This window comes from Schistocerca piceifrons, chromosome X (assembly GCF_021461385.2).
Source record: "Schistocerca piceifrons isolate TAMUIC-IGC-003096 chromosome X, iqSchPice1.1, whole genome shotgun sequence".
Taxonomy (NCBI): Eukaryota; Metazoa; Arthropoda; class Insecta; order Orthoptera; family Acrididae; genus Schistocerca; species Schistocerca piceifrons.
Window position 1 is genome coordinate 591,342,241 of NC_060149.1, and position 24,310 is coordinate 591,366,550.

Genomic DNA, 24,310 nt, shown 5'->3' on the forward strand with positions numbered 1-24,310 from the left:
CGGTCTAGGAATGGTAGAACGATGGGTTCGATGACGGTTTGGATGTACCGTGCACTATTCAGTGTCCCCTCGACGATCACCAGTGGTGTACAGCCAGTGTAGGAGATCGCTCCCCACACCATGATGCCGGGTGTTGGCCCTGTGTGCCTCGGTCGTATGCAGTCCTGATTGTGGCGCTCACCTGCACGGCGCCAAACACGCATACGACCATCATTGGCACCAAGGCAGAAGCGAATCTCATCGCTGAAGACGACACGTCTCCATTCGTCCCTCCATTCACGCCTGTCGCGACACCACTGGAGGCGGGCTGCACGATGTTGGGGCGTGAGCGGAAGACGGCCTAACGGTGTGCGGGACCGTAGCCCAGCTTCATGGAGACGGTTGCGAATGGTCCTCGCCGATACCCCAGGAGCAACAGTGTCCCTAATTTGCTGGGAAGTGGCGGTGCGGTCCCCTACGGCACTGCGTAGGATCCTACGGTCTTGGCGTGCATCCGTACGTCGCTGCGGTCCGGTCCCAGGTCGACGGGCACGTGCACCTTCCGCCGACCACTGGCGACAACATCGATGTACTGTGGAGACCTCACGCCCCACGTGTTGAGCAATTCGGCGGTACGTCCACCCGGCCTCCCGCATGCCCACTATACGCCCTCGCTCAAAGTCCGTCAACTGCACATACGGTTCACGTCCACGCTGTCGCGGCATGCTACCAGTGTTAAAGACTGCGATGGAGCTCCGTATGCCACGGCAAACTGGCTGACACTGACGGCGGCGGTGCACAAATGCTGTGCAGCTAGCGGCATTCGACGGCCAACACCGCGGTTCCTGGTGTGTCCGCTGTGCCGTGCGTGTGATCATTGCTTGTACAGCCCTCTCGCAGTGTCCGGAGCAAGTATGGTGGGTCTGACACACCGGTGTCAATGTGTTCTTTTTTCCATTTCCAGGAGTGTACATAGAATCAAAATAGTAAATTTAATAGGCAAACAAAAGAAAACTTAATACGTCCACCGTTCGTTTTTTTTTACCAAAAAGTGATAAGTGGTTGAATACTTAAAAAAAATCACCAGTATTGTCCTACCGATTCTAATTTTTTGAAACTCTGTTCAAAAAGCATGTTATAATCGGGGATCATAGCACTGTTTGGAAATTACAAATAGTCAGCGCTTAAGGGTGAAAACTAAGGTTGAAGAACTCTGTCTTTCGTGTTAATTTCTCCGTTTTCAAGGCTGCAGCCAGATACAGGCATGTTAAGAGGGGCGTATGAAAAGTCCGTGCAAAATCCGAGAGAAGGCACCATCGGCGCGTATCGAGATCATGTTTAGTGAGTTGCATCTGTGATAAGAACGCACACTAAGTTTCAAGTACATTAGTCTATTTCTTTGTGTTTGGCATTCGTGTGAATTAAGGAAGTCGAGTGATTATCAAAAATTGGACGAAGAAGAATTTCGTGTGGTAATTAAACATTACTTTATGAATAGCAAAACGCCTCAAGAGACTAAAGAGAAGCTTGATAAACATTACGGTGACTCTGCACCTTCGATTAGAACAGTTTATAAGTGGTTTCAAAATTTTTGGAGTGGCCATATGGACACAAGTCTGAACTTTCTGGACACCCTGTGGAGGTTACGACTCCAGAAATCATTGATAAAATCCATGATATGGTGGTGGCTGACAGAAGAGTTAAGGTGCATGAGATTGCTAGTGCTGTGGGCATCTCCAATGAACGGGTACATAATATTTTGCATAAACATTTGGGCATGAGAAAGCTATACGCAAGATGGGTTCCACAATTGCTCACGCTCGACCGAAAACGGAATCGAGTGAAGTGTTGCAAGGATGGTTTGCAGCTGTTCAGGAAGAATCTGCAGAACTTTAAGCGTCGTTTCGTCACTGTGGATGAAAAATGAATACATTACTATATTCCTGAGACCAAACAACAATCTACACAATTGGTTACCAAGGGAGAATCTGCACCAAAAGAGGCGAAGACGATTCCATCGGCCGGAAAGGTTATGGCGACTGTCTTTTGGGATTCGCAAGGGATAATCCTCATCGACTATCTGGAAAAGGGTAAAACTATTATAGGTGAATATTATTCATCGTTATTGGACCGTTTGAAAACCGAGCTGCAAGAAAAACGCCGGCGATTGGACCGCAAAAAGTCCTTTTCTATCACGACAATGCACCAGCACACACCTCAACAGTTGTGGTCGCAGAATTAATGGAAATAGGATTCCAACTCGTTTCACATCCCCCCTATTCTCCAGACTTGGCTCCCTCAGACTACTATTTGTTTCCCAATTTGAAGAAATGGCTGACGGGACATAGATTTTATTCAAACGAGGAGGTGACTGCAGCAACTAATAGCTGTTTTGCAGACTTGGACAATTCCTATTATTCGGAAGGGATCAACAAATTAGATCAGCATTGGGCGAAGCATATAAGTCTAAAAGGAGACTATGGGGGAAAATAAAAAAGGTTTACCCCAAACACGTAAGTAGTTTTTAGTTTTGCACGGACTTTCAAACACCCCTCGTATGTAGACACACGTAACCGATCAGCTCTTCATTTTTATTGTATAATATAAATGAACTGTTGTTAAGTTTTTAATTTGTTACTGTTACCGTAATTTCCTCCCCCTTTTAATATTTGATAAAAACGGCAGACATATCTTTAATCTTTCAAAGAAAATGAAGAGTTGTATTTCACTGCTGCGTAACTCTATAAAAATACTTCTAGACTATGGTTGACGCCATTCTGTAGCGCTGTAGCACAACAGATGTCTGAGACGACAGTGAGAAACCACCGTACAGACCAGGTGAGGCCAAGTCTTGCCCACTATATATATACTTTTCTCATTCTGTGTAATGATGCAATATTTCAGACCAATGGAAATTTTACGAATAAAAATAGCTCCTTTTTTTAAAATGATTATTTAAAAACGAAAAATTTTAGCACTGCTGCTATGGCCAATCGATATCGTGATTTTTTATCGGTTATTAATGAAAAATTAAAAACACTTCTTATAACCGAGACCAAACAAATAACGAAAAACACCTGTTATTCAGAAGTAAAATACCGGTATCGGTTTTAACCAGACAGTTTTTCCCGTCCCAACAACAGATCAGCAAACGCTCTACCATTTCTTTGGCCATAAAGTTCCGTTAATGCGTAAAACATTCTAGAGTCAGCTTCATAATAGTCTTGTCATCAAGGATGTTCAGAAAAGAAAAAAAAACGTTCTGATACATGATCCAGGATTTAGTGTAGAATACTATAGGTTAGCTTTTACCTGTGAGACTATCAACCAACATAGCGACCAACACGTCACACATTCACGCGTATTGTAACGATTAAAGCGTCGGAACACCGTGGAAATGTCTGTTAATACATTCATCCCCCTGTGAGACATCATGGAAAATGTTTGCGGCCGGCTACGAAACCATAATTGCGCCCAGGCGTGCACCTCTTCGACCGTCCGAAGTGAATCGATAGCCACGAATGTCTTTTTCAGTGCTCCAAAAATATTAAAATCACGTGCGGATGGATAGAGACTGTATGGAGGATGTGTAAAGACTTCTCAGTGAAACTTCTGCAGCCTCGTCGAAACAACCAGGCTACAAAATGCACGTCCACACATTGCCTAGGATGCCAAGCCCTTACATATTCTCCGTACAGACCCGATCTCTCCACCCCCGGATTCTATATTTTTGGAGCCCCGAAGACAAAACAGGAATTCGTGGCTGTCGATTTGCTTCGGACGAAGTGGTACAATCGTGGTTACACAGTCAACTGAAAACGTTTTTCCATGAAGGCTTTGATCGTCTTGTCTCACTTTGGGACAAATGTGTTAACATTTATGGCGATTACTTTTGGCCGGCCGAAGTGGCCGTGCGGTTAAAGGCGCTGCAGTCTGGAACCGCCAGACCGCTACGGTCGCAGATTCGAATCCTGCCTCGGACATGGATGTTTGTGATGTCCTTAGGTTAGTTAGGTTTAACTAGTTCTAAGTTTTAGGGGACTAATGACCTCAGCGGTTGAGTCCCATAGTGCTCAGAGCCATTTGATTACTTTTGAAATAATAAACAGTTTATTTTCTTTTTTTCCAAATGTCTCATTTTCATTTGGCTCCCCCTTACACACAGAACAGAAAGCGTTGGTCATTCGCGCTCAGCCAAAGCGAGCAAGGCAATGTGACGGCCAAGGAAAATAACTACGTTATTTCCTCGCCTAATTGTTATATGTTATTGCGTACTCCTGATGTCTGTGCTGTAAGACCACAAAACATAGCTTCTTTCCCAGACACGAGCCGACTGTGCGTCTATTATTTAATCCTAGTAAGGAAGAAGTATAAAGTGAAGGCGTCCACCGAAAGGGATTGCTCAGTTTTTAAAACCCGGAGAAGACGTCAGCGGAAGCCGTTAGCTGGCGAGTAAATCGGAAATCCCGGTTAGCGAGCTTCCTCCGGTGGTGTTATTAGTTGGTAGCGCTGAGTCAATTTGCACTCACCCGGATGAAGCGAATGAGGGGCTACACTGATGTGTCATCTGCGGGACAACCATGTACGCAATTTCCCAACACCTAGTCCAGCACTCGTGTGACACGGAGCAGTACATCCTTTATGTAAAATCAGCATGATCCATTCCTCGTAAATACTACTAGATCGCCTTAGGAAAATAAACACTTTTCTTATATATTGTAATGTAGGTGAGTAGCAGTACTTTTAAATAACGGTGGATTTGTGTGTCTCAAGTAATAGATTCATTGGTAATGTACAAAATGACGATAGGCGCCGGCCGGGGTGGTCGAGCGGTTCTAGGCGCTACAGTCTGGAACCGCGCGACCGCTGCGGTCGCAGGTTCGAATCCTACTTCGGGCATGGATGCATGTGATGTCCTTAGGTTTAAGTAGTTCTTAGTTCTAGGGGACTGATGACCACAGAAGTTAAGTCCCATAGTGCTCAGAGCCATTTTTTGACGATAGGCTAAAAGGCAATACCCTTCGAGTACTTCCTTATTCAAGCTGTGTCTGCTTTTATTCAGTAGATATTTTTTTTTTAAATATGGTCGAATTAATAGCAATAGATATAGTTCGTTGAATCAATACACAACTGGAAAATTAATTTGCATTGTGGTAGAAACGAGCGTTCGCAAAGTGCTTCTTCTCTCTAATGGCAACAACTACATGTTGTAGCTGCAACATTGATGTTCTGAAAGAGAATTTTTTCTGGTTAGTTACAATATATTTATTTCATAGTTATGGATTCAACTTCCGTTCAACCCCTCATTCCACTTCTTCCTGGTTCCCACGTTTAACGAGTTGCATGCCACCTTCCGTGAATTAAATATCTATAGGAGGTAAAGAGACGTTTCTTACCTTCCTGGGCCTTTCAGACAACACAATGCGAATCAGCCCCATAAAACTTAAAGACAGCTTTAAGCGAGACTTGTTATACACTATCAGTTTCTATGCATGTCGTGTTAGACAAGGTTACTAGATGATTAAGCATCTTTGCTTTCGTCACAAACGGAGCAGAGAAGAATAAGGAATCACTCCATCGACAACATGGATTGGAAAGGAGGAAATCCACTGACATAAGCAACTACGACAAAGGTCAGGTTGGCATGACTCAGTGCCTGGTCGACTGCTCGCCTTCTACTGTCGTAGCTGTCTGTGGGAAGTAGCTGAAGGACAGTCAAATCACGAGTAGGTGACAAGGCGACAGAATGTGGAGGTCGGAGGCTTGCCTGCTCGGTAAAGCAGGATAGGTGACGATCTGAGGACAAAGTGCAGTGCTGCTGCAGGCACAAGTGTTTCGGAGCACACAGTTCGGTGCATATTCCCATGTTCACTCAAATACATCATCAATTACCATTGCCGTGGACACGGGAGCATCAGGAATGGACCATGAATCAATGGAAACGACTCTCCTGGCTAGATAAATCACGTTCCTTGCTACATCAGGTCGATGATCGTGTCCAGGTATGCCATTATCCGGGTGAATGGCTGCTCGAAACGTGCACCACGCCGTGGGCACAGGCCATAGGGAGCTATATTACGATGTGGAAGACTTTCAACTGGGCTTCCATGGGAAGTATTGTAGTAATCAAAGGAACCATGACAACTATGGACCATGTGCACATTATCACAGACCACCAGCATCCTTTCACGCTTGACGTCTTCCCCGATGACGTCTTCCAGCGGGGTAACTGTTTGTGTCACGAGGCCAGAGAAGCACTGATTTCTTGGCCACCAAATTCGCCTGATCTGAACCTCATGGAACATGAGCTCCACAACTGTGCACCACTGATCTGTAATTTAAGGGAACTGCTTACCTGTTTGTATGTGTCTGGTGTTAGATACCTCTGGAAACCCATCTAGCGCTTTTCAAATCCATAACATGCAGAACTGCTGCTGTATTCCCTTCTGAAGGTGGGCCAACATGTTACTAAGCAGGTGATCATAATGTTTTGGCTCATCATTGTATATTGGGTATAACTGGAGCACACAGACTTTCTTGCTGAAGGTTAGTCTTCTGTAGTCTCCGTCAACTACACTGTCCTTGGAAATCGAAGACGAACCTGTGATTTTGCAGAAATGTGGCGATACCCGGGTTTGTTTTAAAGTCCTTGGTCAGGTAGCAGACCTTCGGTAGTAGGTCTGGCGGTTTTCAGTGACATATGCCACTGATATCAAGCAGGAATCCCAAAAATTTGTCACCACGTTATCATATTTTAATTATTATCAGAAGCATTTTCAAAATTTAATGACAATCATTTGGCTATAAGCTTTATATTAATGCATATTAATATTTCTTAAGCAACCTTGTCTAAAACTGTACTCAGTTTATCATTTACTACAACATTGGCATATGTGAAAACTAAATAATCTCAGCATCTGGAAATGTAATCAATGAAAGGTTATTAATCACACAAGTAACAGCAACTATCTGAGAATCAAAACTTGAGGTATATCACCTTCTCATTCAGGTAACGGCTGATTGATTCATGGATCTTTATTGATCCACTTTTTTTCATGTTAAGAAAGATGTGACTCCGATCAGTATCATTGCCTGTGACGCTACAGCATTCTAATTTACTTCTAAGAATAATTTGGTAGTGGTCAGTTTAGGGTTGTGTGGGTCCAGTAGCACTGATAACATGTGGAGGTCCCTATTAACTTTTTCAAACATTATTTTATTTTCATATAATACTATATAAAGGAACTGCCAAATAAAATTTCTCTAAGAGAAGCTAAGCACACTGATTTTGCGACATCTGAATGACTAACATAATAAAGATTGTGTCAAGACATTAAAATTACCCATCACAGTTGAATTTTACTAGCTCCATTCACGTAGTAAGGCTAAACCACTGTTTAGCCAAGTAATGTGTTCAGTGGCACCCCATGTTTTGTATCCATTCCAAGTAACAAAATTGTAAAGTGTAAACCAACTGAGGATATTGCCCAGTAAGATATCAAAACTGTCAGATCATCAACCCCAGGTTGTTGAGAGATGGTTCTGTTGATCAGCCTCAATGTGGTTACCCAGGGGATAATACTCACACTCATCTAGGCATGAAACAACACATCTGTATTATTGCACTACGACACAAATAGATTTCAGCACTCATCCATCATACATCATTTTCCAAAATTATCAACAGGGTGATGCATTCTAGACTAGTATCTCACCTGAGCAACAATGATATCCTCAGCAAATCACAATTTGGATTTCAGAAGAGATGCTCTACTGAGAATGTCATTTACATGTTCACCCACCAAATTTTACAAGCATTAAATAACAAAATATCATTGGCTGCTATTTTCTGCAACCTATCTAAGGCATTTGAGTGTGTGAATCATAGTATTCTCCTAGATAAACTGAGGTTTTATGGGATTGATGGCATAGCCGACCAATGGATTATATCATATTTAACCAAAATAAGCAGACAGTTATACCATACTTTGTAATTCAAACATTGTAATCTGGGGACATTATTCTAAATGGGGAGAAATCGTACTAATATGGGGTTCCCCAAGGCTCAGTCTAAGGTATGCTGTTGTTCCTCATATATGTAAATAATTTTCCGTGTAATATACAACAAGCAGGATTAGTTCTTTTCACAGGTTTACTAGTATTGCAATTAATCTAATCACACATACTACAACAGAAGAAATGATAAACAATGTTCCTAAATATGTCATTAACTTGTTTTCTGCATATGATCTCAGTTTTAAAAAGACACAACCTATTCAGTTCTGCAAATCTGGAGGTACTACACCAATGATAAGCCTGTCCATATTGTGTCCATATTAATGAGTACCAAACCGAAAAAAGCCCATTTTGGAACATGTAAAACAATTTAGTTCAACCACATTTGCACTTATAATCACAGCAAATCTTGCGGAGAGACAGATCAGTAAGTTGACATATTTTGGGTATTTTCATTCAATAATGGCATATGGAATAATGTTCAGGATAACACATTTTTAAGAAAGAAAGTCTTCAGTGCACAAAAATGTGCTGTAAGAATAATATGTGGTGCTCACCATGATCATCTTGCAGACATCTGTTTAAGGAGTTAGGTTGCTTCACACTATGTTTATTCTTTCGTGAAGTTTGTTGTTATTAACCAACTGCAATTCAAGAGGCACAATGATGTGCATAATTAAAATACCAGAAGAAAAAAGATATTACTTATGCAATTTAAAGTTGCCTTTAGCACAAAAACTGGTACACAGTGCTGCAGTTAAAATTTTTGATCACATATTCAGTGATATAAAATGTCCGAAAGACAGGAAACTAACATTTTAAAATAAACTGAAAAAGTTTCTCCCTGACAACTCCTTCATCAGTTCTGTAGAAGAATGTCCATCATTGTAATGTGTAAAAGGTGGTGTGTAGGAATTACTAACTTGCATCTGTTTGTATAAAATAAACAAATAAAAAAAACAAAAAGGACACTAGGGAGCATTTTTACAAAATAATTTGTGGTGTGAGTATAAATGACTCATTCCACATCATTACAATTTATCATTCAAAATACCCATAGAACATTAAACTAACCACTGCAACTAATCCACTTGTAGATGTAATGGTTATTAATCCTGTTTAGACAAAATACATACAGAACATCTGTACAAGAAATGGCCGTGGTATAATCAAATTGCAAATATTCAGTACAATATTTATGACGCAACATGTTCTCATAAATACTTAAGAGACCCACAATTTTCACCCACATTAATTTACTGTAGTACTGTCACAAATCCAAAACATGTGTTGCACTTGACTTTTACAAAAATGATTGTCCATTACAAAAAAAAATACTTCAAGAATACTACCTACTTAGCCTGTGTATACAACAAAACTGATCCCTGTGTTCTTACTCTTGTTTCCACCTAGTGAGAGAGTAAGAAAACCACTGCTCCAGGTTTTTACCATCACTCAAATTACCAGTTGAAAGAACTGACAGTCGCCCATTGTTACAGGCACTTGCTTGTACTGATTGTCTTGAAATTGATTGCAAATTATTGCAACTCACTCTAAAAGTTAAAACCCACATGTTATAAACTTACAAGTTTAGGCTTGCAGATACTACCAAATTTCGCTAAACTCTCCACAGCATTGTCCACCGTACACATCCTAACACACTGGTATAGTCTGGTGTATGCCATGCTTAGTGGTAGAAGCTGCTAACCTAAACCTATTACATTTGGAAAGTGGTAATGCGCACACTGGCATATATGAGTGTGTTAAATGTAAAAACATGCAAGAAAATTTTACAGAAAAGTGTAGAAACATGGTAGAAAAACATACTGTAATGGCACACTGTGGTTTAACCAAAAATTAGTGAGAGAAATATAAAACATAACTGCAACAATAGCACTAAGTGAACTAGATTATCACTAATCTTAATTCAAAGGAATAGTTGCAGATTTTTAGGAGCAGTAATAACAGTAACAACAGTAATAATGTTAATGTTATTAGTCCATTACAGCAATAGACAATGTCACACATATACTACAATACAAAAATACAAATGAACAATGGAAACTCCAAAATAGAATGATGACAATATTATGAAAAAGATAGATTGCTACTCACCATATAGGAGAGAGGTTGAGTTGCAGACAGGCAAAACAAACAGTCTTTTTGTCATGTCACAACTCAACATCTCCTCTATATTGTAAGTACAATACAACTGGTAACTTAAAGGAAACAACATTACCATGTCATATTACAGTTGATAAATTCTTTTACATCATAGAAGGTGTGGGCAACTAATCAGTTATGCAGTGTTTGTTTGAATGCTTGTTCTGATAAATCTTGTATAGATTTTGGAATCTTACTAAATAATTTGTGCCCCATGAGTTCATAAATGTTAAGTGATTCTGAGAGCCTCTGATATGGAGTATGAATGTATCAACTGCTTCTTGTTTTGTACCAATGTACATTTTCTATTTTCTTTGTGTTTGGCTTCTGTTAACTTCTTCCTTGTATAAATTAAAACACACACACAGACACACACAGAGACACAGACACACACACACACACACACACCACACACACACACACACACACACACACACACACACACACACACAGAGAGAGAGAGAGAGAGAGAGAGAGAGAGAGAGAGAGAGAGAGAGACAGAGACAGACACACAGAGACACATACACAGACACCACAATGGGTTCTGAGGTACCAGGTATTGACGAATGCTGAAACACCTATATTAATACATGGTGTAACCTCCGTGGGCAGCAATGCAGATGCTCACAGATGAGAAGGGCTGAAGTGGGTCTAGTGTGTCTTGGAAAAATGCACTCTATGAGAGAGCAATCACCAGGTTTACACTGTACGCACGTATAACCATTACTTGCAGGCAGACACAGACAGAATCTTCTTTCATTGCTGAAGACCACAACACACCATTCCATCTTCCAAGTGATCCTTTTATGTGCATGCCCATAGACCCACTAATAATAACTGGTTCACAACAATGTTGACACATCTGGGCTCCCAAACCCTCTCATCTGTACTGTGGTAGCTGTACGATCTGCCATTGCTGCCCTTACAATATAATGACCTGGCAGGTATTTGTATTGCGTGGATATCATCTATGGGTGTGAGAATGTTCATGTGAACACTAATATGAACATCATTGCATAACTTGTGTGGCAATACTCCAAAAGCACTGTCCTGCCACTTAGAAGGCCACAATCTGACACCTTTCAAACTCACTTAGTTGGCTGTTGGAAGCATGGGTGCATCTCCATTGGTGAACAATGTTGAAACCATTGTCAGTACATCTGCAATTACCCCAGGTGGAATATACCATCATCAGGTCAAATCGACATTGTCTTTCCAGGTGTACTAATTTTATTCCCAGCAGTGGATTTGTGGTGGTATGTGTACCTCTGATGACAAAAAATCATAACTAAAGGTTTAGAGATGTGGTACTTTATTTTTTATCAGTACAAATGTTGTACTCACACCTTTAAAATGCACAGAAAAGCATTAAAATAATGTTTTTAGAAGTTAAATTTCAAAAACACCCCCCCCCCCCCCTGTCAACCTAGAAGGTCACAGTACCAGAAGCTCTTTTTTAACAAATCTGATGAAAGTGGAAGTTTGAGAGAAGGTATACTATCACTGGTGATGGTGCACCTTCACTGACCCGTTTAGTGAAAGTGGATTGTTGGTTCCAGTTTTACTGAACAATACACATTCATTATGAGTAGTGCACCATCACTAATGAAGGTATACTGCCACTGTGCTTCGTAAGTTGAATTTTGTAAGCTGAAACTTGGAAACAGTCATTTTATATAAAATTCATTTGTTGCAGCAAGGACATGCACCATGCACCATGGCATTTACAGTTGCACAACACTTTTTTTTTTCAAATGCAAATATCATAGTGTGATAGTGTGACATTTGTGATGGCAGTTGCATTTGAAGAATCTCTGGCTGCTTTCCACTGACTGAGATGTTGCAACTGTCCTCAGGGCAACAGTTTTCTCTGATGGAACTTCCTTCTCTGAGTTTATTCTAAGAGAGCAAGTACTGAACTGGGACCTGAAACAAAATGTTGTCACAGTCACAGCTGCATATCATATTGTCCCTTTTTGAAGTATTTAAAAACAATCAATTTATTACATTATGCGAAGGTGGTCCAGCACTGCCTCTCTCATCCAAGTTTGGTAGAAGCCATCAGCCATTCTCTTGAGGATGACACCTAGGATCGACCTTGTATCTCTTCTTCTTTGACTGAAGTCGGAAATTATAACTCTCATCGTACATCCCTTTTCCACTGGTAGCAAACGACGATCTGAACACTGCTGCATTCTTTGTGCCTGTTCTTTGAAGCACTTGTATGCCTCAGTTCCACATTTTTCAATAGCTTGAATTCACTCATCTGAATCATCAGGCAGTATTCATTACTGTCTGGAACACATTCTTTTTCTCTGTACTCAACTTCTGTTCGTGTTGGTATGTTATCCTCTTGCACTGGAGATTTGCTATCCTGCAGCGTTTGAGCCCCTTTCTCTCTGCTAACACCCACTTGATTAATTATATTTTCGTTGTTGTCCTCAGGGTGGACATTCACTGATGCTTGGAGATAAACTTGATGAAGACAAACCATGTTTAGGAGGGCATCCTAACATCACTTTGTAGGTGGACCTTTTAATTCCAAAATGTGTTGTGTTGTGCATCCATGTAGTTCGCATATTTTATAGGTCCTGATTTGCTCTCTCTATGCTGCCTTGGCTCTGGCTGTGTCTAGGTTTATTACGCACAGTCTTAAAATTGGGCCATATTTCAGTTACGTGGCTCATTATTTTGCTAACAAACTCTTGACCAATGTCTGACTGGAACACTGAAGGAACACCTAACAATGTAAAAATGTCAATAACAATATTGCATACCTCCTCAGCTGTTATGGACTTCAGTGGCCTGAGAACAACCAATTTAGTGAGAATTTATAGTCTCCATCTGGTTGCGACTGGGAGTCGTGAGATCAATTTGACATCTGGAATTTAATTCTTTGAACATCTTGGGCTTCACTACTATTTCTTTCTTTTGACCTTTTTGTTTTTGTAAACAAGGCTCGCATAAGTTCTGATAAATCTGGATGCCACTGTAGGTTGTATTATGGTACTCTGACTTAAAAAAGTTTTTCATTCCATCAGGTCCACCATGGCCAGATGTTACTTGAGCACCATGCAGAATATCACACAGTTCTTCATAATAAATATAGTTCTTAATGTTGCCTTCTTCAGTAACAGGTTGTATTAATCTCATTATTCCATTCACCTTGAGCAGTTCATATCTCTTCAAAAACAAGTAGTCATAGCTGTCTTTCTTTTGTCCAGAATTTAGTGATAAAACTCATACATTCCTCTGTCCATGAAGACACAGTTGTAATTGGGGTTTCCACATGCCACTCTAATACATTTGTAGAATTTCGCAGATTCAACCATAACTGCACTGCTGTCAACCATAACTGCAATGCTGTATAACATAACAATAACCAACTGATGACAATTATATTCATGTCAATATATGGTACCATTGTACCGTTAATAATCTACTTGTCATGCTCACAGCTAGGGTTTCATCATAAAATAATACCATATGCTACTATGCTTTGAAAAAATGAAAATAAGATGTTCTAATATATATTTCAGGACCACAACCCATAAGTTGCCTTAACAAAAATATTACTTGTATTTTATCCATCCTCAGCAACTGTAGATGTATGTAACAAAACAATAAGAAACCGGCTGCATAAAAGAAATTTTAGTTATTTATTGGTTTTGGGCACATAGTGCCTTTCTTCATATGGTTATAACTATTGCATTACTTGTGAGTGTCAACAATATCAACAATAAGATGCATGCAGCAAAATGTTATACTGATTTTGTACAGATACTATGAACCACATGACCATGGCATTTTGCTATATGCATATTAATGTGGTAGGTATGAACTTCTAAAAAAAGGACACTAAGTGCTTGAAACTAGTAAAGAAATTAAATTTCTTTTATGCAACTGGTTGCTTATTATTTTGTTACCTTAAACACATTAATCTTTACAACTGACCACTAATATATTTTACATATTGACCCCAAGATAATTTATCATCTAAACATGTCACCAATACTCTGGTTATCTGGCTTTTTTGCTTAGTGGCCTATGTCATTTGGTGCTGGTGGTATATCAACAAATGGTTATTAGGCAAGTTTTGTCAATGATGTAAAGTAAATAATGACTGCTGAGAATATGTTGGTGAGAAAAAAACTGACTGGAGTGGAAAATAAATAAATCTCTTGTACTGATCTGCAATACCTAAAATGTGTTCCAATACTCTAGAATTTCAGTGGATGGAATATTTAAGTGTTCAAAAACACACATACTTTTTCCTATGTCTCAAAACTGTGGTTAAAGCTGTGAAATGAGCTCCAATGCTACTGGTATTGTAGTCTATGCCTGATCTGCAAGTCATTCCAGGATTCTATCCTGCAAAACAGGATCCAGCTGGATTCTTTTGGGCATCACATTAGATATGCCATCAAAAGACTACACTCTCTCACAAAAAAGCAAACATGGCTAAAATGTTATGGGACTAATTCATTGATTTTCCTTATCTTTGAATTATGCACAGTTGTGAAGGCAAGATCAGACTTTTGAAACTACAATTGTGGTTTCTTCTCAGACAGAACAATTTCTCTTATTTCATTAAATATGGATCAAAAAAGTTTTTTGCCCTCCAGTAATTTGATATAAATCAGTTTTTTGAACATTTTTTCCTTTTTTTTGGCATTTATGGGTAGAAAGCTTTCAGTTTCAATGCAGTATCTTATTATTGATTATTCCTCTTTGTGACACAACCTCTATCCAATAACGTTTTAATTTAAATTGACAGTTTGATCCCAAACAATTGCTTAGGCTTTGAACTAACACCGCATAAAGAGGAGAATTCGTGGCTGGCTGCATCCAACCAGTCAGTTGACTGATGACACCAAAAAGAAAAGTGAGGCAACAAAGTAGTATCTCAATAAGAACAAACTAGATTTCAGTAGCTGGGTTCTTAATCCCATTTTATTTGTAAGAGAAAAATTAATCCTATTTGTTTAGATGGTACCTGCTGAAGATTTCCCATAAATATGTGACATACATTCAGCAAAAAAATTAATATGCTTATATCCCAATTTTGTCAAGCACATTTCTGAAATACTTGTTTTGCTTTGTAGGTAACAATATAAGAATATTAAAATCAATTTCACAGGGTCTCTGAAAGTGATTTTCAGTTTACATGATATCAAAGACATTACATATTTATCAGGTAGTGGTACCTTGTGCTCTGAGGCACTGTAAATTGAATTTTTTGAATATTTTTCCTCAAATTTAAATTATTCTGTGATTACTTCATGTTGATATTACGTAACAGTAAGATTATCAGAAAGATTATCATGATTCTATATTAATGTGCTCTCCCACTCCTGTGTGAACAACAATAACTTACAAATGTTTAAACTTTCATTGCAGAGAACACAAATATGGAGAAACTACTAGTAATCTTAATAATGACAGCTGTTCAGATTGTGATGGGATATGAAATGAACTGCACTGATGTGAACTCAGAACTGATGGAAACTCTAGAAATGATCCTGAATTGTACAAAGGTAAGACTATAAATGGTTAAAAGTTATTTAACACATAAAAAGTATGTCAATTTATTTTAAGTATATAAATGCATTTACAGTAGGATGAAAATTTTTCATTGGAGATACAAGACAATAGAGCTCAAAACATTTAGAAATTAATCAATGTCCTTAGTGTTTATTTTGTTGAATGACAATTGATTCTACAAACAACTGAACTAATTATGTTAACTGAGCTACAGAAATTCTTCATAACACAGTAATGTAATTGAAGAGTGGCAGTAAATGATAATATATGCAAAATAATAACCTCCTGAAAATATTTCTCCAGAAAGGTGGTGTGGTTAGTTTCAAATTTAATTCAATAACTTGACTCACCAGAAACAAAACAGTGACACACTACATGAGATTTACAAATTCTCAGACAATACTAATGTGTTGCCTGCCATATACATGCATCACTAGCCAACATATGGTGCATGACAGATGATACCCTGAAACCACTACTAGTCATTTACTTTCTTATTCCACTCACAAATAGACTGAGGGAAAAATGACTGGCTATATGTCTCCATACAAACCCTAATTTCTCTCATCTACATGGTCCTTCTGCAGAATGTATGTTGGTGGCAGCAGAAACATTCTGCACTCACTTTCATATGTCAGTTCTCTAAATTTTCTCAATAGTGTTCCGTTCCTCAAAAAGAAAATCACCTTCTCTCCAGAGATTCTCATTTGATTTCTCAAAGCATCTCCATAATACTTGTATGTTTCTAGAATGAGATTTTCACTCTGCAGCGGAGTGTGCACTGATATGAAACTTCCTGGCAGATTAAAACTGTGTGCCCAACCAAGACTCGAACTCGGGACCTTTGCCTTTCGCGGGCAAGTGCTCTACCATCTGAGCTACCGAAGCACGACACACGCCCAGTACTCACAGCTTTACTTCTGCCAGTATGTACTTACTTGTATTTACTTGTATGTTGTTTGAATGTACTGGTAACAAATCTAGCAACCTGCCACTGAATTGCTTTGATGTGTCTTTAATTTGACCTGATGCGGATCGCAAACACTTGAGTAGTACTCAAGCATGGATCGCACTAGTGTCCTATATGCAATATCACTTACAGGTGAACCCTACTTTCTGAAAATTCTCCCAATGCATTATCCTTTACAGGTGAACCCCATTTTCTGAAAATTCTCCCAATGAACCGAAGTCAATCATTTGCCTCCTCTACCACAATCCTTACTTGCTCATACCATTTTCTATTGCTTTTCAGTGTTATACCTAGGTATTTAATCAATGGGCCTGTGTCAAGCAGAAAGAAAAATTATGAGCTGTTGTATGCTATGCACAGAATAAATGGAGTACTTTTTAGAAACTCAAGAAACTAAACTATCAAACTACACAGATGAAATTATACAATTCGTTCCTGGTAAGGAACTCGTTAAAGTCATAAAATAGGTTACTTCCCTGTTGCTGCTTCTGTCTTGGCTGGTTGCTGCTGCCATTAGGAGGGGACAACACTTCTAAAACCTAAATTGCTGATGTTGCACAGTAGAAACAAGCCAAAACCGATTTTGGTTACTTTATTGAAATATTACTATCACCAGTTTGTACTGAAAAAGTATCATTATCAATTTTGAACTGATACAATTCATCATCATTATACAGCTTGCATGCTTTCATCAAAACATATGTTAATGTTGTTTTACATATGAGCTGCCCTAGAATAGACTATAATTCACAACTATGAAAGTGTAACAGTGATGTTTGCATTACAACTTTCATTGCAACTTACATGAAACGTGCACCTGGAACATTTTTTTTGCAATTTTTCTCCAATGAATCATACTTATGTTGTTGTTTGTATTCTCTCTCTATAACACACACACACACACACACACACACACACACACACACACACACATACATTGGTTTTCATTATAATATGTGTGTAAAAATACAAACAATGTGAATATGATAGAGCAACTATCGTCATTTCACTTTTGTAGCTGTGAATTTGTGTTGGCACTAAGCAGATAACCTGTAAACCAACATAATGTGTTTTGATGAAAGCATGCAAGCTGTCTGATGATGTTTTATATCAATTCGAAACTGGTAACAATACTTTTTGTATATAAACCAGCAATGGAACTTTTTCAACAAAAGTAAACCAAAACCAATTTGAGGTTGTTTGCTGCTGCACACCATCAATAGTTAACATCACATTACATCCACAGTCTCCAAACATATCTTTATCTGACGAAATTGCACTTCTGTGATCACTGAGTGTCTGTTAGACAGTCATAAATCATGCTTGGACTGTCTATATGATCCACTGTTACATCAAAATGCTTTCAATAAATATAAGAGACAGTCCAATGTGTGCTAGATGACAGAAGTAACAAAATCACTCACAATGTCACCATATGCAGTGTTTAGTTAATGCTGCATTCTTGTTCCTCATACTACTTGCAAAAATTGCTTAAACTTAAGTCTCAAATTTAATATGTGACCTGCCTTTTACAAAATTGTTATTTAATAATTTCAATAAGGTGTGTGCAATAAGATATTAGGTACCCAAGTTTTGGTATCAGTGTCAATAAATATTGTTAAAATAAAAATCATATATGAACAGTTTAGGGTCATCTATCAACTTGACATATTATATGGCACTGCAAGCAACATTTTGTTTGTAATGGGAACTAAAAAGTTTTCCATTTACTATCTGCATAGCATACAACAGCTCATAATTTTTCTTTGGACTAATTTTGCCTAGACAGTAGAAAAACACTTAAATAAATCTTCAGAATTCCAGGATTAGCCACCTGTAGACTATTAAATGACAACCCAGAACATAAGGCCAAAATTTATGAGGCATTGTTCTTTTCATAGAGCTTTTTCAGAATATATGTATTTAATTTAATCAGTTCAGCACTTTTAAATGACAATTTCAATCTTCTTCAATGGTCTCATGCATCCCATTGCTTAGTTTTTACTTTGAGGAGCAAATTTCAACCAGATCTGAGCCAGAAGCAAAGCATATAACAATAACAGATGTAACCTGAATCTGCTAAAATGAGGATGCAAGTTTCTGACAGTTAAAATTCATCATTTGAGTAAGAATATAAAGTGCTCTCTGCAACATAAGCAATAAGTTGACAGTGGGTTACACTGTATTACTTCCCCTTATATTAGCACAGCACACATTATGTGTACTCGTAACAGTTATCTGTACTGAAAAGCAACAATTATACTCACAGAAGGAGAGCACTAGATACAAACGAGTGCTGAAAACTTTTCACTTCAACAGCCAGATTCTCTTTACTATTCATCCAACCACTAACATCATGAGCCTACCGTTTATTATCTCATATATACCCACATAGTCTGGTTTTATATGATAAGAGTGATAGTAAAAGGCAAGACACATTTTTTTTAGCTATATCAACTGAAAGACATACGTTTAAAGAGAGCAGTTTGATGACTGACTAAAAATCGAAAAATTAAGGTTTTAACTCTCATTTAGTTTTTTGTTATCATTAGTTTCTCCTATGGCAATGTTTTGTGTATTTGGTAAGATGTCAAGGTGCAGCATGTAGTGTATTCCATGTAAGCTGAGTTTTCTCTGTGAATCATTGGGTAAATCATTTTATGTGTCAAGGGAATGCAAGGGCATTTCACCTCCAACAAAACAGCTTTTCTTATTTTATAGATTAAATATATAATATTTGAGGTTGTGGGTTTTTTGGCTGTAGCGACAGGCCATGCACAGAAAACTCCAACTTATTGCAATAAGACACTTTTATTAAGGTTCGTATGATTACAGAGAACACAATAAAAACATTGCAGAAATTCACGACACGTGTATCACTCCGTCAAGTAGTAGATGGGACTAATCAAACAACTCCCGTCTCCAAAGAGCATTTACTCTGGACTTCGCCAGTGAAGTTACTGGCAGTCGACTGTCGTCACAACAGACCCCCTCCTCCCCGGGAGTGCGGAGCACTGGGAGCAGGACATGGGTGTCTTCCTGTGTAATGGCATTGTGGGATGCTCGCTGGTTGATAGCAGTGTGTGCTACGAGTCCATACTGTCTGTGCAGGGTGGACTAGTGCTCGTATAGATGTCATCATTGCAGTACCGGTGGAGAGGGGATGCGAATCTTGAGCATCTTGTCGGTGCTGAATGTTGCAGCTATGGCAGCCATATCCACCCCATTTGGGATAGGGACTGTGCACAGGATGGTGATATGTGACGTGGGTGTGGACCCACGTGAAGTGTTCCCTATGCGGAGGACGAAGATGGATCCCTCGTGGAGCTGCAAGGAAAGCTCGTCGTGTGGGCACTCAGAGGCGTTGATTGTGATGCAAATTTCATCGACAGTGGATGTAGGGGGCACTAGGGGGGGGTGGGGGGGGGGGGTGGGTGGGGGGGAAGTAACGTAGTTCAGGAGAAACACTGGAACACTCTGTTGGGGGTATTGGGTACCAACACTTGGGACGGGGTAATGTCACACGCAACATGTGGTTCAGCCTGAGGTTGTGGATTGTCACACGCAGTGCCTGTGTGAAACGAGGGTAGAGTATCATCACACACAACCACTGAGTTGCCCACAGGTGTAGGCTCATACATTCATGGTGGGGCACAGGGGAGTGGGCAGTCTGTGTGAGATCGGGGTTGTCACCTGATGGAAGAACACTCAACTCGGGGGTGTGTGTTACAGATTCCTCGATCATCCAGGCTGGTTTCACGCGTTGGAGGGAAACTGTCTGCCGGCAGCCACTGACGAGAATGTCCATAGTATTGTCCATGCGAGCCACTACTCGATGCAGGCCAGAGTAAGGTGGCTGTAATGCCGATTTGACTGTGTCATCCCGTAACATAACGAACTCGCAAGAGTCCAGTGCCGAATGCAGGAACACCCGAGGACGGGTATGTGGTCATGGAGGAGGCATGTAGATCGCAGCTATGTGTGTCCGGACATGCTCAAATAGTGTGGGGAGGTCAGATAGATCGGCGATTGCTCCATCATTGACGAACTCTGCAGGGAGAACTAGGGTCTCTGCGAGTGAAGCCTGGAGGTCTGTCTTGTAAGCCGTGCGTATTCCTAGCATAACCCAGGGAAGGGCGTCGTGCCATTCACCACCGTGGCACATGAGTGCTGCTTTAAGGGTCCTGTGCCACCGCTCAACCAGTCCATTGCTCTGAGGGTGGTAAGCCGTAGTGCAGAATCCATCCACCCCACATAGGACGCAGAGTTTGTTAAACAGCAGGGATTCAAACTGTCTTCCTTGGTTGGTGGTGATGGATGTAGGGCAGCCAAATCGAGCTATCCAGGAGGATCTACATGTACATCTACATTTATACTCCGCAAGCCACCCAACAGTGTGTGGCGGAGGGCACTTTATGTGCCACTGTCATTACCTCCCTTTCCTGTTCCAGTCACGTATGGTTCGCGGGAAGAACGACTGTCTGAAAGCCTCCGTGCGCACTCTAATCTCTCTAATTTTACATATGTGATCTCCTCGGGAGGTATAAGTAGGGGGGAACAATATATTCGATACCTCATCCAGAAACGCACCCTCTCGAAACCTGGCGAGCAAGCTACACCGCGATGCAGAGCGCCTCTCTTGCAGAGTCTGCCACTTGAGTTTGTTAAATATCTCCGTAATGCTATCACAGTTACCAAATAACCCTGTGACAAAACGCGCCGCTCTTCTTTGGATCTTCTCTATCTCCTCCGTCAACCCGATCTGGTACGGATCCCACACTGATGAGCAATACTCAACTATAGGTCGAACGAGTATTTTGTAAGCCACCTCCTTTGTTGATGGACTACATTTTCTAAGGACTCTCCCAATGAATCTCAACCTGGTACCCGCCTTACCAACAATTAATTTTATATGATCATTCCACTTTAAATTGTTCCGCGCGCATACTCCCAGATATTTTACAGAAGTAACTGCTACCAGTGTTTGTTCCGCTATCATATAATCGTACAATAAAGGATCCTTCTTTCTATGTATTCGCAATACATTACATTTGTCTATGTTAAGGGTCAGTTGCCACTCCCTGCACCAAGTGCCTATCCGCCGCAGATCTTCCTGCATTTCGCTACAATTTTCTAATGCTGCAACTTCTCTGTATACTACAGCATCATCCGCGAAAAGCCGCATGGAACTTCTGACACTATCTACTAGGTCATTTATATATATTGTGAAAAGCAATGGTCCCATAACACTCCCCTGTGGCATGCCAGAGGTTACTTACCCGTCTGTAGACATCTCTCCATTGATAACAACATGCTGTGTTCCGTTTGCTAAAAACTCTTCAATCCAGCCACACAGCTGGTCTGATATTCCGTAGGCTCTTACTTTGTTTATCAGGCGACAGTGCAGAACTGTATCGAATGCCTTCCGGAAGTCAAGAAAAATAGCATCTACCTGGGAGCCTGTATCTAATATTTTCTGGGTCTCATGAACAAATAAAGCGAGTTGGGTCTCACACGATCGCTGTTTCCGGAATCCATGTTGATTCCTACATAGTAGATTCTGGGTTTCCAAAAACGACATGATACTCGAGCAATAAACATGTTCTAAAATTCTACAACAGATTGACGTCAGAGATATAGGTCTATAGTTTTGCGCATCTGCTCGATGACCCTTCTTGAAGACTGGGACTACCTGTGCTCTTTTCCAATCATTTGGAACCTTCCGTTCCTCTAGAGACTTGCGGTACACGGCTGTTAGAAGGGGGGCAAGTTCTTTCGCGTACTCTGTGTAGAATCAAATTGGTATCCCATCAGGTCCAGTGGACTTTCCTCTGTTGAGTGATTCAAGTTGCTTTTCTATTCCTTGGACACTTATTCCGATGTCAGCCATTTTTTCGTTTGTGCGAGGATTTAGAGAAGGAACTGCAGTGCGGTCTTCCTCTGTGAAACAGCTTTGGAAAAAGGAGTTTAGTATTTCAGCTTTACGTGTGTCATCCTCTGTTTCAATGCCTTCATTATCCCGGAGTGTCTGGATATGCTGTTTCGAGCCACTTACTGATTTAACGTAAGACCAGAACTTCGTAGGATTTTCTGTCAGGTCAGTACATAGAATTTTATTTTCTAATTCACTGAACGCTTCACGCATAGCTCTCCTTACGCTAACTTTGACATCGTTTAGCTTCTGTTTGTCTGAGAGGTTTTGGCTGCGTTTAAACTTGGAGTGAAGCTCTCTTTGCTTTCGCAGTAGTTTCCTAACTTTGTTGTTGAACCACGGTGGGTTTTTCTCATCCCTCACCTCACAGTTTTACTCGGCACGTACCTGATTGCCTTGAACTTTTTCTGTAAACACTCAACATTGTCAATGTCAGAACAGAAATTTTCGTTTTGATCTGTTAGGTAGTCTGAAATCTGCCTTCTATTACTCTTGCTAAACAGATAGACCTTCCTCCCTTTTTTTATATTCCTATTAACTTCCATATTCAGGGATGCTGCAACGGCCTTATGATCACTGAGTCCCTGTTCTGCACATACAGAGTCGAAAAGTTCGGGTCTGTTTGTTATCAGTAGGTCCAAGATGTTATCTCCACAAGTCGGTTCTCTGTTTAATTGCTCGAGGTAATTTTCGGATAGTGCACTCAGTATAATGTCACTCGATGCTCTGTCCCTACCACCCGTCCTAAACATCTGAGTGTCCCAGTCTATATCTGGTAAATTGAAATCTCCACCTAAGACTATAACATGCTGAGAAAATTTATGTGGAATGTATTCCAAATTTTCTCTCAGTTGTTCTGCCACTAATGCTGTTGAGTCAGAAGGTCAGTAAAAGGAGCCAATTATTAACCTAGCTCGGTTGTTGAGTGTAACTTCCACCCATAATAATTCACAGGAACTATCCACTTCTACTTCACTACAGGATAAACTACTACTAACAGCGACAAACACTCCACCACCGGTTGCATGCAATCTATCCTTTCTAAACACCATCTGTACCTTTGTAAAAATTTTGTCAGAATTTATCTCTGGCTTCAGCCAGCTTTCTGTACCTATAACGATTTCAGCTTCGGTGCTTTCTATAAGTGCTTGAAGTTCCGGTACTTTACCAATGCAGCTTCGACAGTTTAAAATTACAATACCGATTGCTGCTTGGTCCCCGTATGTCCTGACTTTGCCCCACACCCATTGAGGCTGTTGCCCTTTCTGTACTTGCCCAAGGCCATCTAACCTAAAAAAACCGCCCAGCCCACGCCACACAACCCCTGCTACCCGTGTAGCCACTTGTTGCGTGTAGTGGACTCCTGACCTATCCAGCGGAACCCAAAACCTCACCACCCTATGGCGCAAGTCGAGGAATCTGCAGCCCACACGGTCACAGAACCGTCTCAGCCTCTGATTCAGACCCTCCACTCGGCTCTGTACCAAAGGTCCGCAGTCAGTCCTGTTGACGATGCTGCAGATGGTGAGCTCTGCTGTCATCCCGCTAGCGAGACTGGCAGTCTTCACCAAATCAGATAGCCGCCGGAAGCCAGAGAGGATTTCCTCCGATCCATAGCAACACACATCATTGGTGCCAACATGAGCGACCACCTGCAGATGGGTGCACCCTGTACCCTTCATGGCATCCAGAAGGACCCTTTCCAC

At 40.4% G+C, this 24,310-nt stretch overlaps 1 protein-coding gene across 1 annotated transcript in view; it reads left to right on the plus strand.

Moving 5' to 3' along the window:
- LOC124722965 (metal cation symporter ZIP14-like) overlaps window positions 1-24,310 on the plus strand; it is a 214,037-nt gene that overhangs the window by 102,606 nt on the left and 87,121 nt on the right. Inside the window, exon 2 of the mRNA XM_047248134.1 lies at window positions 15,559-15,695. Coding sequence (XP_047104090.1) covers window positions 15,570-15,695 — 126 coding nt within the window. The 5' untranslated portion in view covers window positions 15,559-15,569. The remainder of the gene's footprint in view (window positions 1-15,558; window positions 15,696-24,310) is intronic.